This window comes from Nansenia antarctica, assembly GCF_963989245.1.
Source record: "Nansenia antarctica genome assembly, chromosome: 18".
Taxonomy (NCBI): domain Eukaryota; kingdom Metazoa; phylum Chordata; class Actinopteri; order Argentiniformes; family Microstomatidae; genus Nansenia; species Nansenia antarctica.
In genome coordinates, this window is record NC_137691.1 from 20,254,451 (window position 1) to 20,271,996 (window position 17,546).

General features: G+C 44.4%; 1 protein-coding gene across 1 annotated transcript; it reads right to left on the minus strand.

Annotated features, from left to right (window-relative positions):
* Positions 1–544: 544 nt before the first annotated feature.
* Positions 545–15,667, minus strand: LOC308173398 (E3 ubiquitin-protein ligase Itchy-like). Its single transcript, XM_080548415.1, has 23 exons — positions 15,625–15,667; positions 15,286–15,427; positions 14,521–14,645; positions 13,983–14,114; positions 13,589–13,637; positions 13,226–13,407; positions 12,439–12,751; positions 10,696–10,791; positions 10,251–10,425; positions 9,734–9,806; positions 9,409–9,493; positions 9,057–9,185; positions 8,562–8,634; positions 8,341–8,412; positions 8,112–8,204; positions 7,401–7,556; positions 4,225–4,358; positions 3,916–4,056; positions 3,544–3,664; positions 2,037–2,141; positions 1,547–1,643; positions 1,207–1,279; positions 545–877 (listed from the first exon to the last, which is right to left on the minus strand). The coding sequence occupies exons 1-23, from the start codon at positions 15,647–15,649 to the stop codon at positions 778–780; spliced, it is 2,691 nt and encodes an 896-aa protein (XP_080404541.1). The 5' UTR covers positions 15,650–15,667; the 3' UTR covers positions 545–777.
* Between the last annotated feature and the right edge of the window lie 1,879 nt (positions 15,668–17,546).

Genomic DNA, 17,546 nt, shown 5'->3' on the forward strand with positions numbered 1-17,546 from the left:
TAAATGTCAGAAATCAACAAGGGAGAAATAATAAAGTCTTTAGTAACTGATAAACCACTCAACCTAGCATCCATCCATCCATCCATCCATCCATCCATCCATCCATCCATTCAAGCATCCATCCATCCAAGCATCCATCCATCCAAGCATCCAAGCATCCATCCATCCATCGACTGCTGTACCAGTCTGGGCTCAGGAGAAATGAAACAGTTATAGACATTAGAGTGCATAGGTCAGAGCGAGTCTCCCATGATTAGATCACTGCAGTGTGCAGAGAGGACATAAACATACACAGTGCACACATAACACACGGGTAGGATGATATTCCCTTCTCCTCCTCCTCCTCCTCCTCCTCCTCCTCCTCCTCCTCTTCTACTTCTTCTTTTTCTTCTTCCTATGTGGACAGGGTGGGTTGAATAAGGCAAGCTGGATCAGGGGTCACACACAGGTCAGGAGTGAAAGGTGAGTCAGTCAATATGAGTGTTGCCAGGGATGCGTAAGAAGAAGGGGGTGTACGGTTCCACACATGGGTGTCTGGCTGCAGATGAGAGCAAGGGGGTGGGTCTGTATGTCTGCAGCTCGTGGCCTTGTCAATGGGCCAATAGAAGAGCAGTGAGCCAGGAGGAAAGTGCTCTTGCATGAAAGGTAACATGTATGGAGAGGGCTGCCCTGGGCTAGGTCCATGTTGCTGCGTCGTGGTAAGGGAGAGGGCTCACCCCAGCCCCATACTGCTGAACTGTACTCCTGTCCAAACCCATCCATCTTTTCTGTGTTAGGTTACTCCTGTCCGAAGCCCTCAGTCTCCTCGATGGCAAGCATCAGCTTCTCCTTCAACTGTTCATAGCTCTTATACGGAGGCAGGTCCAGACGGTTAAAGCTGGTGAAGGGAAACGATACGATCAAATTTAGACAATTAACACTTTGAATGTCGGTTCAAAACATAACACATTGTGTATTGCTAGCGCTTTTTAAACTGGTCTAGTCAAATTCCCCTCTAGAGGGCAATAACAAATAAATAAGATGTATTCTATTTAAAAAGTAGTCTGACGTGAAAGGAGATCTTGTGTGGCAAGTGCAAAGCTTAATCTAAATTGGGTTCAGAAAGGAGACCCTGGCATAATCTCAGAGGTATGCTTGGAATTTAGCCCCATTCCACCCCGTAAGTGATTCAATGTCTCGAGAGCGAATCCCCATGAGGGAACATACCAAGTGTGACTTCTTGGAAGCCAGTTCTCTTTGCCCACTTTCTCGATGCAGAACTTCTGGGGCCCGTTACTCCCTGCAGGGACGAAACATGATCAAAGATGACAGTCGTTGATTCAAAGCTGGATGGTTCTAGACGTAACCTACACGTACTAGTGTATGAGCGTGTACAGTAGAGGTCTGCGCGGGCCTGAAATCTCAGCCCTACCTGACGAGCTAGGCATTTACCCTGGCCCGAGCCCTACCTGCGCCCGAAGCCTATTTTGACGCTTGCAGACCTCTAGTGTACAGTATTGTAGCTGTGTTACAGTGTAACAACAACGTGGCCTGTTGTGCAACATACCCATGAGGTCAGCGAAGCCCCCCATAGGGAGACGACAGGTCCCAGTGACGAACTGGAGCAGCCTCATACGTTTCTCGTTGTCCATCTCTTTCACAAACTGGAAACACAAAACAGCCATGTCAGTTATACAGCCTACCAACAGCCATGTCAGTTATACAGCCTACCAACTGTAACACTATCATACGCTTCTCATTGTCCATCTCTTTTGCAAACTGCCACCGAGACCATAGCCTTCTCAATTGTATATAGTATTATTATTTAATTGTTGGATATACAGTACCAGTCAAAATCAGACCACACAAGGATACAGCCATCCTACAGTATGTAACAGCAGTAGTGTAGCAGTGTTCCCATACATAGACATAGAGGACTGGTAGAACACTGGTAGAGGAAACACTGGTGTGGGACTAAATAGAAGCTGATCAACAGGAGAATGGTACTTCCTAGCAAAAGCAACAGCTGTAGTAGCAGACTGCATAGGCATACTGACCTGCCAAAACCACAGGATCTGCTTGCTGCTGCGAGCGTAGTGTCTGTAGATGGTGTTCCTCTGCCAGTCCACCAAGTCTATCTCCTGCATGCCACACAGCATCACCTAGTGGGAGAGACACACTTGATGTTAAACTATAGCAAGGAGGAGAGCAGTCCTGTTACACACAATACATGTATGTATATATATAATATAAGTATGAATGTATGTATACATAATATATAAGTATGAATGTATGTATATATAATATATAAGTATGAATGGGATCGCCGGTTTGAGCAAAACTGGTCAATCTATCCAATGCAACACAGATTAATACTAATTCAAACACTATGTATTTGAATGAAAATGATTCGGTCAGTCCAAAGCTTTCAGAGAATTGGTGTGATGAATGAATGAATGAATCTTTTATTTCGAACATGATTTAAAATAATAAAAGAACAAATAACTAATACGAAGAGTACAGGCCTATCAATGTTGGAAAGGGAGTAGGATGAAGCCTAAGCTTGTCATGTCCTCCCCCTATCCCTCACTCTCAAGTGAGAACAATTATACTTAAATTATACAATCCAATTAATTAATTAATACATTTCAGTATCAACAGTACTGTTGTGTTGTAACACAAAATAAATAAATAAACATAATTTTCCATTCTTAATACTGAAACAACACAAAATAAATAAATAACAAACATCAGTATCCACAATGTAATACAAAAGAAAAAGATAAAGAAAACCACATTTTAGTATCCAGAAGATTAACAACCTTCCCTTTCCTCATTTTGGTATTTTTTTTAAATAGAGCAATATTTCTGCTTTCCTTAATTTTTTAATCTAGCCCATTCCACATGGTAACTCCGTAGAATGATATGCACCTGCTCCTGAGATTTGTGCGAGCATAACCCTTGTTAAAGTTGTGGTTACCTCTCAAATTACCGTATATCCCTTATCCCTCTCTAATATAAATCATTGTTGAATGTTACCTGGGAGTCTTTGCTTTATACATTAACTGAGCCAGTTTAAATTTTAATAAGTCCATGCGCTTTAAGGCATTTGACATTAGGAACAAGTTATTTGTGTGATCACGAAATCCGACCTTATGTACAATTCTCATAGCTTTTTTCTGAAGTGTAATCAATGGTTTTAGAGTGCTTTTGTATGCATTCCCCCATATCTCCACACAGTAACTCAAATATGGTAAGACAAGACAACAATATAGAGTATACAACATCCTCTGTTCCAGAATATGTTTTGCCCTGCACAATACTGCAATACTCCTTGATACTTTGGATCTAAGGTATCTTATATGAGATTTCCAACAGAATTTACTGTCTAATATTACTCCTAGAAATGTTCTCATATACTTGTTCAATACTGACGTTGTCTATTGTTACTTGCACTTGTGTATCTATTTTGCGGTTTCCAAAGACCATCAGTTTGGTTTTGTCCACATTCAATGAGAGTTTATTAATGTCAAACCATAATGATGATCCCATTGCACATTGTACCTCTAGTTCCTTAGCATCAAAGTACTGCAGGTACTGCTGAGGGAGGACCTCGTTGAAGCCCTCAAAGAAGGCCTGGTTCTGTTCTTCCACGCCTCTCGACAACCTCCACTCTGCTACCAGCCTGAGGAACACACACACCACGGGATGAAGAAACACAGAGAAAGGCAAACTTGGTTGAGACAAACAATGTCCTTTTTTGTTTAGAACATGTTTTGGTCCATAGATAATGCATATGAATATAGTTTATATACATGATGTTAATTATAGAATTCATGTTTGCATATTGCATAAGCAAAAACAAAATGGAACATGGCAGCCATAGCATTTCCTGCAACGTCCACACTGTTTGTCCCAGCAGGTGTGAAGGCGTACCTGATGTATTCCTCCTTGTTCTCCTCAGTGACCAGGACGTTTCCCCCGTCTGGCTTCAGCTCGTGAGTGGTGACCTCACCCAATATCTCCTTGTCCACAGAGAAGTACATCTCCAGACCACACTCTTCTAGGTTGTTGTCCCTGTAGGATCAGCATCATCATCATCATCATCATCATCATGGAAGTCATACAGAACCATCAAAATACCCTTGAAATCACTATAGTTCGTACTGCAACTTCAAAAGGAAGGCTTTCCAAACATCAATTCCTATATTCCCTAGTCCCTATCGCCCCGGGCCCCGGTCTTACTTGATCCAGATGAGGGAGTTGTAGAACTCGGGGTCTATAGACTCCAGATCTTTGAGAGCCAGAGGTTTGTTGAGGATGCGCTTGTAGAAGGGCAGAGAGAATCCTGTGTCGATGAACTTCCCATGGAACAGCGCCTGGAGGGGAGGAGACAACCAGAACAACAACAACTGTCAACAGACCACTGGCTACTTGCTAACCACTGTTATGCCATAGAATAAATCAATCTCAAACAATACACCAATAACGACCTGCTTGTTGCTCAACATGACCGAAACAAGACACTGAAACCAGTGGACAGGCTCCAGGTACGTGCATAACTCCGCTGCCAGGGTTCTCACCCGCACCAAGCCCTGGCAGCACATCAGCCCCATCCTCGCCCGTCTGCACTGGCTCCCAGTCAAACACCGCATCACATTTAAACTCCTCCTGCTCACCTACAAATCCCTCCACGGCCCCCCAGTACCTCTCTGATCTCCTCCACCACTACACTGCATCCAGAACTCTTGAGGCGCCAAACTCTGAGGTGCCAAACTCCGGACCTTCGGGTACAGAGCCTTCAGTGTGATAGCCCCCACCCTCTGGAACTCTCTACCCAAGGATATCCATGTCTCTCCAACCCTGGACATATTCAAAGCTGCCCTTAAAACCCATCTATTGACCATTGCATTCAACCCGTAGTAGCTGTTTCACTGTTTCTTGTTTTGTGTGTTTGTCTCTCTGGCTCTGTTCTGTTTATCCCATTCCCTTGTAAATGGTCCTTGGGTTTGTGAAAGGTGCTATATTTATAATATAAGTTATTATTATTATGATTATGAATATTATTATTACATTTTCACCATTTAGCAGATGCTTTTATCCAAAGCGACTTACAATCAAAGATGACACGGACAGTCTCCCTGGAGTAACTTAGTGCTATGTGCCTTACTCGAGTACACACTAGCGGTGGTGTTCCCAGGTGGGATTTGAAGTCATTGACCTTCTGATCACCAGTCTAACTCACTATCCACTAGGCCAGGCCAACACCACCACCCCATAGAACCTGTGTAGAACCAATGGGCTTTCAAATACCTGGGTTCACACTAGGGATGGACGGTTTCCAATTATTGAAACCGAAAAACCGTCAAAGACTAAAACCGGGGTTTTCCGGTTAACCGAAAAATAAATGTAAAAAAAATAAATAAAAAAAAGTTTTAAAAAAAAGAGCGCCAATTTCAAATAATTGAGCCCTACTGCTACAATACACTCATGTCGAACACCATTAAAACACCGTAAGCACAGTCGCAACACATTTAGGCTACTTAGTTTCACAAATATAAGTGGAAAGGCAGACTTTTGTAAGCTACACCATACAAGAAAACACATGAACACTTAACACACCAGCTCCGCTGATCCAGGGTGCACGCCTGCACGGAAGATCATCTCTTGGAACAGCGTCTTCATTGAATGAACTGCTTTCTCAATATCTTGGTTCTTAGACAAAGTTTCAGCTGCTGCTCAATGTATTTAAATATTTGAATACTGCTCAATAATCACTGACATATTAGACTTAGAATTATGCAGTGAACATACTTAAAGCTTTTCATAAAAACCACATGCCGCGAGACTGACTCGTCCTGAACTGTCGTAAGTCAATCAACAAAGAATGCCCCATCAAAATAAAAGTGCCCATGGTAGAGCTGTCAAAATAGAGCTTTCAAAATAAATTTACTAATGCAGATAGAGATAAATACAGAACTACCTTTGCGTCACTAAGTGACCGCGTATCTTCTGAGACATGCGTTCTGTCATCACTTTCAGTAGCGCCTTCACACACAGTGGCGCTGTGCACAAACACTCTTGATCCGTATAGCTCTTGTTTTATTATATTGTGGTTTAGTAAATACTGCACTTGGAGTTACATTCAATGCATGATTTGTGCTATAGAACATAAATAAAGTTTGATTGATTGATTGATATCAAATCAAATCACATTTTATTTCTATAGCGCATTTCTCACAAAAGTGACCCAATGCGCTTTACAGAGAGCAGCGAAAATGATCTTATTAAATGTAAGCGAGTAATTGTAAAAAACCTTTCCTGTCTACCAATAACTGAAGGCAACTATCTTTCCCATAGAGTGATTCGTTACCCTTAAATATAATCCCAATTAGATATTAATCCTCAGTTATTCTTCACAACTGACCAAACCTCTCACTCATTGCGCAGCAGATTCAGACTGTATCATTGTTATTTTCACACACGACAAACATGTGACATGTTCCAGTTTTATTCTTATTCTATTTTATTCTTCTAAAAAATAAAAAAATAAACGGTTTCAGACGGTTTTGATAAAAAACCGTTTCTATTTTTATAAACCCCGGTTTTCGGTATAACCGAAAAACCGTCCATCCCTAGTTCACACTCTCCTTCAGCGCCCACACACAGTGGAAAACAGAGACTCCATCGACCACTCCAAACTCTGCTCCCTCCATGTCAAACACCCACCCACTGCACTGCTAACTGCTACCTCTTACTGTACCGCAGCATCCAGGAAGCAGTCCTACTCTGTGGCAGCTTCTGCTATTATGTCCATGCTCACAGCCACCACCAACAGAAACAAACTTAGTGGAAATCCACCCACGCTTTCTCCAAAATAACAGGACAATCTACCACCTAAATGTCTCTGACCTCAACAACAATGCTATCCGATGGCAACCAGTTCATCACCTTAGACCCTGACCACCCACTCCACCTTAGACCCTGAGCACCCACTCCACCGCTGGTTGGAAAGATGACCATCTGTAGGGACGTAGGTAGCGGGGCCTCAGCTGTCAGAAGGCCTGGTTCAGCAGAAGCTTCATCTCCCCCACAACTATGAACACCTCCAACAGCTGATGGACTGATCTACCACTGTTTATCGTGCTGTTGTAGTCTTCGGTCTGTCGTGGGTGTGCGGAGGTTTGGTATTGTAAATGTTATGTCTGGGTGTTTTGTTTTGTTGGTCTTTGTCTATTTATGGGATGTAACGTGCGACCATGTGGACATAAACTCCCTCAGAGGACAATCACATCTAATCTACAGTAAATAAGTGAAGTTAATCTAACGAGGAAGCAGTGCTATATACATATATTAAAAAGCCAACCACAGCAACAACGACAACAACAACCTCATTCCAAGATTGCAGAAATGTTTGTTACCATGGCGATGAAGCGTCCAATGAACTTGAAGTACTTGAGGTGGTCTGGGTTGATGTAGGACGCAGGGTTGATCTGTAGACAGTAGTTGTCCTTCCCGGCGTACTCAAACAAACAGTACATGGGGTTCAACACCTCATGGGACAGCAGGAAGAACCACTCCCTGTACGAGGGGGGAGACCAGACATTACTAATCTACAATAGAGATATAATATTATAAAGAACCACTCCCTGTACAAGGGGGGAGACCAGACATTACTAATCTACAATAGAGATATAATATTATAAAGAACCACTCCCTGTACAAGGGGGGAGACCAGACATTACTAATCTACAATAGAGATAAAATATTATAAAGAACCACTCTCTGTACGAGGGGGGAGACCAGACATTACTAATCTACAATAGAGATATAATATTATAAAGAACCACTCCCTGAACGAGGGAGGAGACCAGGCATTACTAATTGATAACACAGATATAGTATTAGAAATAACCACTTCTTGTACGAGGGGGAGGAACCAGGCATTACTAATCTATAATAGAATCACTCCCTGTGGAGCATGTGTACATAAAGAGACACCAGATTACAACAAACAGGGAAAAGGTACAATAAATAAATACGACACAAGAGTCCAGTGCAGGCATGGAATCAGCCACGGACGCATTCACAACACAGACATCAGTCTGCGGAGGCACGACAGTGAGGGTAACTTGCCTAGCAACTCCTCCGTAATCCAAACCCTCCTCTCCAGGGAAGATGATCCACAGCCTCCGTCTCAGGTCTTGTGGATGGAAGCTCATGATCTGTGGGGGGGGGAGGGGGAGGGGGAGAGACAGAGAAGGGAGTGGGGGAGTTAGAGACAGTTACAACATTCCTTTAACACAAGTCCTTCAACCAGCGGGGGTCAAGCTGAGACAATATATAAACAATAACACTCACTTGTTGAAAGGAGTCCTCAAACAGGGTTTTGCGTGTGACTGTGATCTTGATGTGCTGGGACATAGACAATTGCTGAGGGACAGAAATGAAGTCAGATTCTTGAGTGAGACAGAATAGAACAGATTAGAATACTCCAGTAGGAAATTATTGTTGACAGGTATACAAGAGAAATCCATTAGATTAGGACATTTCCATTGTAATAAGGCAGTTTTTTCACCAACCTGACACCAGAATCTGAAGTACTGCACTTTGGCCTTGAAGTCCCTGACGTAGGTGATCTGGGGTCCGTTCTCACTGCAGGGGGGGAGAGGAGGAAGAGAGACAAACTGGTCAATAACACTGATATCTTGGGGGCGCTTAGGTGGCGTAGTGGACTAAGCGTTGACCAAGTAACCGCAGGGTTTCCGGTTCGAGTCCGGCCACGGACATATCCTGCATGTCATCCCTCCTCTCTCTCTTACCCATCCTTCCTGTCAAATCTCTACTATCTCTATCACAATAAAGAAAAAATATGAGTGGGACTGCCCCACTCTGAAAAAATAAAATAATAATAATAATAATAATAATAACACTGATATCTGTTCTGTGCTATTTTGCAGGGACTGGCACCAATACAATATGAGATAAAACCACAATTATCAATCATCAATCTAGTGATAGAATCAGAGGACGCTCATCTTGAATATCTTGTTGATGTTTTTTTTCTTGAAACTCACAGTGAGGATTTGCCGGTACGGGGGTCGATGTAGGTGGTGGTTCTCCTGTTGTGGTCTACGAAGTAGGGGATGCCGTCCACCGTGAACCTCATCTCCCAACCCTCTGGTAGAGGCTTGTCATTAAGCAACCTGGAAGGCACACAGACAGAACATATTTATCTACTAGCCTGCACACACATTCATTTACCAGCTACGGGACACACATAGAGCAAATACCCACACTCATACAATAGCCTAGGGTGTACAGACACACACACACACACACACACACACACACACCCTCATTTACCAGCTAGAGAACACACGCACGTGCACTAAACATAACCTAGAACACATTTAAGTGAGAACTGACCCTTGCGTCCTGGGATCCTCCCACTGGGTCGTCCGTGTCGTGTGTTGAACGTAGTACACTCTGCCATTGGTGTCGGTTCTCTTCTCTGTCAGACACAGACAGACAGACAGACAGACAGACAGACAGACACACACACACACACACACATACACACACACACACACGCACGCACACACACGCACGCACGCACGCACGCACACACACACACACACGCACGCACAACAAGACAGGAGCATTAGGACTCCTCTCTCTGTACCGTACAATATCTAAAAGAAAATAACTCTAGTGGAAACAGTAAGCAGCCATGGTGAGGCACCATGCTTACCCCAGCTGTGGGGCAACGGGCCCAGGGGGTCAAACTCTTTATTGGCGGTGGGGGGTTGCTGCTGGTCTTGGAGCTGCAATAAACAGAGCCAAGGAGGAGTGAAAGATTAGTGGAGTGTGTCAAATAACACTTCCAAGTTAAGCTGAATTATCTTGAAATCCCAGTATTGGTTTCAGTCAAACACGCAACCTGGGGGGCTGCTGCGGTGCAGGAGGTAGAGTCGGCGTCTAATGGTCGCAAGGTTGGCAGATCAGCGGTTCGTGGGCAAGACACTGAACCCCAAATTGCTCCCAATGAGCAGGCTGGCACCTTGCATGGTAGCTTGCCGCCATTGGTGTGTGAATGGGTGAATGAGAGAGGGCATTGCAAAGTTCTTTGGAATAAGGCGCTATATACGGTAAGTCAGTCCATTTACCATTTGGAATGGTAAATCACAAGATCTAGATCTGGATCAGCCTATAACTATGGAGCCAGGGGTTTGTTCCTGGTCTGGTCGGGGGGTCGTTGCTCTGCTCACCCCGTAGATGAACCTCTGGTTGAACTGCTGCATGGCTCCCTGTAGCTGGCTGCGTTGGTGCTGCCATTCCTCGTAGTTACGCACCGACTCCTGCGTGGGGCGCTGCCACGTGGTGGTCCTGGTGATGTGGTCTACGAAGTACACCCTGCCCATGGGGTCCACGCGACGCTCCCACCTAGAGGATAGACAACGCTAAGGATTAACCTAGCGACGGAGCTGGAACAGATGGTCAAGAAGTCATTTCTAACACTGTGTCACAGTTGCTTACGATTGGGGTTTACGTTCAAATCAACGCTTGGACAGCTTTTTTACATGGTGTATAGTGTGTTACATGGTGTGTAGTGTGTTACATGGTGTATAGTGTGTTACATGGTGTGTAGTGTGTTACATGGTGTGTAGTGTGTTACATGGTGTGTAATGTGTTACATGGTGTATAGTGTGTTACCCGCTAGGGAGACTGTCAGGCCTGTCCCAGGTAGTCCTCTTCTCGATGTGATCCACGAAATACATACGGCCGTTCTGGTCCACTCTCTGCTCCCATCTGCACACACGACACACACCAGACTAGAGTCAACTAAAGTAGCAATATGGATCAGTAGAACTAGTAAAGAATGTCAACTAAAAAGGTTCTAACGGTCATTTGGAGGGCTGCAATTGCATAGTTGTCTAGACTAGTTGTCTAAAGAAAACTAAAGTCCACATTCATTATGTAATCTATATAGTGCCTCCGTCAAGTAGGAGAGACATTCTCCAGTTCCAGGTATTACCGTAGCTGTAGAGAGCTTGTTGTAACGGTTACATTCGAGCGTCAACAGAACAGTTATTCATAGCAAACATTTAAAAACCTACGTAACACGTTCAGTAGGGCTGGGACGACGCGTCGACATAGTCGACGTAATCGACTACGTCAATACGTCGACTTGCGTAATGTGCGTCGGTGCGTCGCAAATAAACAACATGGCTGCGACCAGTGGAAACATGGAGGAGGCTACTAGCTAATGTTACACAAGCAATGTAGCTCACCACAGTTTGTATGTCTTGTCTTCTGGTGTTAGTAACGTTAGCTATGTAGCTGGCTAGCTACGGTAGCCTATTGTCATTGTGGTGCTCGCACCTACGTTATCTAGCTCGTAGCTCGCATGCTACGTTAGCATCAATTTAGCTAATCATAACATAGCAGCATTTCTAACTGCAATAGCGGCACTGCGCCAACGTGGTGGCGGGGGCGCTGTTTTGCAAATAAGTTAGCTTTCGTTTTTGCTAGTGAAATAATTGATAGTATGTTGACTGCTCAAGGAGAATACATATTTGAAAGTACAGAATGCCTGAGAGCCTTATATTGCATTATATTATTTTGAATGGTCATCTGGTGCCTGAATATTGTGTTTTCCTTTACATAAATAATGACATTTCCACCATAAATTGATGCAGAAAGGGCACAAATTGGTGCATATCAATTCACCAGAATGCAAGAAATTAAGTGTTTGATGTTTAAGCACCCCCAGACAGCCCCGCTTCATGGGCCCCCCCGATGTCAAACACCACTGGTACCACCTCCGCCTCATTTTGAGCCAGGAAAAACCCTGATGGCCATGTTGGCATTCAAGTTGGCTAAACATAGCAGTGATTGGGCCTGTGTCTGGGGCTGTTTGACAGAGGCAGTTACAGTAGTAGTAGTAGCAGGTCGCCGAATAAAAGGTGTCTGTGTTTAATTGCAGGCCCACAGACAGCCCCCATACATCAGCTGATAATTTAAAGGGGCGGCCGTCTGAGTAATGTGCATGTCACACGCTGCTTTGTTTTATAAGAGCAGCAGCTATTACCCAGAGTGCTTTATAAAGACACTGTTAAACAGAGAGAGACAATACAGCCATTATTTTGGGGGAAATTAAGTGATACATTACCGGTAATCGAAAAGCAAAAAAAATAATTGTCAGACTAATCGTTAAATTAGTCGTTAGAGTAATCGACTAATCGAAAAAATAATCGCTAGATTAATCGTTAGAAAAATAGTCGTTAGGGACTGCGTAGGAACTGGTGAGCTGCACTAGCCTCTTGCTTACCACAAATCCACAACATGATGACCTTGGCTTTAAGCCAAGCTTCTATGGCGGACGCTGTAAAAAGGCCAGCCCAGTACAGCTCAAATGGCTCCGTAGTGAACTAGGGGAGAGTTAAGTCCTCTTACCCTGGCGGCAGGGGTCCGTTACTCATGACCCTGGGTGTAGCTGGGGCTCCCGCAGGAGGGCCAGCCGGAGGGCCGACTGGGATCCCAGCTGGGAGACTGGCTGAGACTCGGGGGGCTGTTGTTGGGGCTCCGGCGGGGGCCGGGGGGGCTCTAGGTGTCTGGGGGAGCGGGGGTTCTGCTCCTCCTCCTCCTGCTGCTGCCATGTTCTCCTGGGGGGGGTCCGACGCCGCGCTGGCAGAGGCCTGGGACAGGGAGGAGCCGTCTGAACCTGGAGCCTCGCTCACCTCACTAGGGGACGGGCTACTAGAGGAGGCTGGAGGAGACGGACAGGGACCGTGTCAATACGAGAACTGTTGGTATTTAACTCAGGGTGAATAGAGTCGCCTAAGTTGTCAAGACTCTAGAGTCTAAAAGGGTGACTTTATTCAACCAAAAAGCATAAATGATGACGCTTCGTTTCGCGGCCATTTTGTTTAGGTAAATACCACACAAAACACTTGACACTCTAGGTGGTGAGTGCTCTGGAATGATTTGGCAGTGAGTGAATTAAACTGTGCATGAAGAGTAGTAGTAGTCCACTGTCCATGAGAACATTGCTTTAGACTTACCATCAAAGCATCAATACAAACCAGGAAGGTTTTTCTATTGTATTGAAAGATACTCTTAACTCTATAATATGATGGTATTTCTATGGATTATTTTAGGTTTTTACAGCACTCTGGTAATTCTACGGTATCCTGTAGTATTGTATGCTATTTTCTATGCTATCCTACAGTATTCTGCCTACCTGGTGAGGCTGTGGGTCTGCGGGGGGTGGGAGGAGGGGGGCGGGCGGGTCTAGGCGGGCGTGATGCCTTTGAGCCCCCTGGAGACGGGGCGGGAGACCCCGTGCCGTTGACAGTGTGGCCGTTAGGGACGATGACCCAGTCCTCTGTGGAGTCACTGGAGGGAGACGTATCTCTGCTGGACCTTGGAGACAGGACAGGACGGGGTTAATACCTAGTACCCCTACTCCTCCTCAGCATGATAAACAACAAACTTCATGACAGAATAAAACATTTACTGGACGGAAGGTAGGATTCAAACCGTATGAATATCAACAGCATATAGGACATGCTTATTAAGAGGCAGGCAGAAAAATCGGTTGTACCTGTTGCCACAGTCTCCATTCTGTCTGGCGCTCCCATTCGGAACAGAAGCTGGGAAACAGAGAGGGGAAGATGCCAACGTTCAAGTGTGCCTTAGTAGATGAACTATCAGACCAGAATCTGTCAATAAATCTACCCTCGGCCCTGATAATGGGCAGCATGGAGCCAAGACATTGTTGCTGTTGTTTTTTTTGTGGGGGGGGGTTGTGAAAATGCCACCATAATACAGAGTAGCCCTGGGGGGTATTCCATCAACGTCGATAAAGGAAGAACCAGGCACTCTCACGAGATTTATCAGAATAAGCCTGGATTTTCCTTTAGCGTTGTTGATGGAATTACCCCCCAGGAGTGGCGAGGAGTGGGAGGGGTCGGTACGGCTCCACGGCTCCTCCTCACCGTGCTCTCTCTCTGCCGAGGCGAAGGTCTCTGGGTCCACCTGCATGCCGTCGAGACAGACGGACAGATCTCCTACCACGTCCCTGGGTTCTCTATCTGAACACAGCTGGAGGGTCCTCACCACCTCACTCACTGGAACACACACACAATCATCATCATCATCATCATCATCATCATCATCATCATCATCATGCGGGCGTATCAGTTTTCTGTGAGAATTGTAGAGCAGGAGTTTGTGAATCAAATGAGATGATATCTAGGTCACATGGTCAGTAGCCCACGTAGACTGTGTGTGAAAGGAACCATTGTACTGGCAGTCTGGTCTGGGTAAACCTCTCCACCTGCCTGAGAGTCAAGATGGAGGCTGAGGGAGAGGCTGTAGAGAGGGCTACCTCACAGACAAGCGCACACACACACACACACACACACACACGCACACACGCACACACACGCACACGCCCTGATGCGCTAGCTTGGTCACACATACATTTTATCACACTAAGTTAGGAAACACGCAGAAACTCAACCCTGAACTCACATTTCATCTCGTTGGCCTTGAGAGTGTCACTGATCTCCAGGGTGGCCATGCCCAGCAGGAGGTCAGCCTTCAGGGTCTGGTGGCTCCACACACGGAAGACTAGCTTACTGAAGGGAGTCACAATCCTGGGGGACGGGACGGGACGGACGGACGACACAATAAGTGATTACAGTTCTGGTTTTACACATCTGTGAACAGTGCAGCACCCCTCTGATAAGGCAGGGCACAAAGGACCCCAAATCAGCATCCAGGGTTGTCATTAGCAACATTGAAAAAGTACATCACAGAAGCGACACATAAGTCTTTTTTGTTGGAGTTATTACTAAAATAGAGACAGAAGGCTATCTAATCAAACAGTTGTTGATTATTTGAGATATCATTTGACATTTGACTGACAATTATAATTCCAAGTCTAAACCATCCATCCTCTTTACGGATTGAATTGAAATTTAAATTAACACAATTATTTAGTATTACTAATATGACACAAGTGCAAATGCTGATCATGCAGACAGGATTAAACAGGCACGGTTGTCCTGTTCTTCAACCAGACAGACAGACAGACAGACAGACAGGCAGACAGGCAGACAGACAGACAGACAGACAGACAGGGGTCAGTAAGAGCAAAAATATGTGAAATGGTTAAACTCCAAAGTTGCAATGGTCCTGAGTATGAGAACTACCGTAGGTACTGGGTAGTCCTACTAGTTACTGCTTTTTATAAATGCAAAGCATAATGCCATTATTACTGCAGCCTTTACTTACACTGTAACTGCCTGCTTCCACTTGGGGCTGTGGGTGTTGTTGCATTTCTCTGTCTTCTTGGACTGTCCATCCACGGCCACCTCCACGTACGGACTCGGGCCAAACCAGTTCTTCTTGTTCTCTTTCAGTTTGGCCGACAGCACTGGACACACACAGAGATGACAGTCATGGTTATTTTTGACATAAGTTCTCTGTTGTTGCATCGCTTCCTTATCCAAGAATGAATGAAGTTATTGTGGCTTACTAGACCTACTTCTTTCCTTGTCATGGGTCTAATGAAAAGGCATATCGCTGAACCTTTGGCTACTCACGTTATGAGAACATCTGACAAGAACTCACCAGTGACTTGTAGTTGCGCCTTCATGGTGCAGCCATCAACACTGCAGCCTGGTCTGGCTACACAGGTCCTGCAATTGCAACGTACGTCACGTCACGTCAGAAACATTAGGGCACCGTGGCAACCGCAGCAAACATAACATGACCTCATGTCAACAACATCAGATCACTACTATTTCACATTGTTACAGATGCCCTAGTTTACATAACATTTATCCTCCTTCCATGGCCAATGGAATTGTGGTTGAAGTCTAGGGTTAACCATTCTGCAGATTTGGCTCTTCAGAGATTACATCACAATATGAGTAATGAGATTATTGATTGCTGGCAAGCAAGAGACATATACAGAAACGGGGCCAGTCTAAGTCAGAGCATCGATTCAGCGAAGGCCGAAGATGCAGCTTCAGAGTTCCCCTTTTATAGGGGAAGGAAAACATTTCGGGTGACAAACGGCTCAAACAACATGTGGTCATGTGGTCATGTGGTGGGGCCTGTGGAGGTCGTGTGGTGGGGGTACAACACACCAGACAATTACAATAGAGGCGAGGTTTCTGGGAACTACTTGCTACCCCTTTCTCGGGTGCTAGACACCCTCGCTTATCTCTTTTCACCTGCACATGTCTTGCTAAAACATGCTAGACATGTTTGGCTCCATGTCTGACTTTTGTGTCCCCACCCCAACAATAAATCTACTCAGTAACAAAAGCCCTATCAAATGGACTTTAATCAATCGCAATCACAGCACGCCGGCAATATTCCTCTAAACAGTTCTACTTCTGTCAATGTATTTTCTATAACAGATGTTGTTTAGCCTTAGTTGTGTTTAGTTTAGCATACACATACACTACCAGACAGCAACACTAGGGATGCACGATATTATCGGCCCGATATTGGGGAATTAATGTTTATCGGTATCGGTATTTATTATCAAATTTAGCCGATATTTAACCGATAATATGAAGCCGGAAATATTTCTGCTTCCGGTTTCCGGTTTCCGCGCTCTGCTTCCGGTTTCCGCGCTCAGGCACGCAGTTTGTATAGACGAGACACGAGCGAAACATGCCTTCCCCGGTGTGGACATTCTTCACAATTTCTAAGGCAGATATTGCGTTTGCAATTTGCAATACATGTTCAACAAAAGTTCGGAGAGGAGGGCAAAGGTCTACGAGTTACAACACAACGAATCTAATAAGTCACCTGAAGAATCACCATTGCAAGCACGCTGTATGGAAGGAATATCAAGTACTCGTTGTAGCAGAACACGGTAGCCTAGCCGCGAAAAAAAAGCCATTGTGGATTTCATGAACTTACATGTAATGAATATACATGTAAACATACTGTATACTGTCTAAAGCTATGGTTAACATATACATGTAAACATACTGTATACTGTCTAAAGCTATGGTTAACATATACATGTAAACATACTGTATACTGTCTAAAGCTATGGTTAACATATACATGTAAACATGCAGTATACTGTCTAAAGCTATGGTTAACATATACATGTAAACATGCAGTATACTGTCTAAAGCTATGGTTAACATATACATGTAAACATGCAGTATACTGTCTAAAGCTATGGTTAACATATACATGTAAACATGCAGTATACTAGGGGTGTAACGGATCACCTAACTCACGGATCGGATCGTGTCACGGATTTTGAGTCACGGATCGGATCATTTTTCGGATCAACACAAAACATATATATTTTTTAATAAAAACAACATTTTCCTTGAATTCTGTAAAAACACCACTTTTAATGTGTGAAACAAAAAAACAACATTCAAGATGTCAAAACTGATATATATATCACATATATATATAACATCTATATATAACAACATATATATAACATCACTGCTGCAAAGTAACAGAGTACTTTTTTTGTGTGTTTACACAATCACCCAGGCTGCTTAGCG

Excerpts from the sequence above, each read along its gene's own strand:
- LOC308173398 (XM_080548415.1), bottom strand. The coding sequence starts at position 15,649 with ATGAAGGCGCAACTACAAGTCACTG. Across the intron at positions 9,186-9,408 it reads GAGGATCCCAGGACGCAAGG|GTTGCTTAATGACAAGCCTC; the intron begins GTCAGTTCTCAC and ends TGTGCCTTCCAG. Across the intron at positions 878-1,206 it reads CTTCCAAGAAGTCACACTTG|CTTTAACCGTCTGGACCTGC; the intron begins GTATGTTCCCTC and ends TCCCTTCACCAG.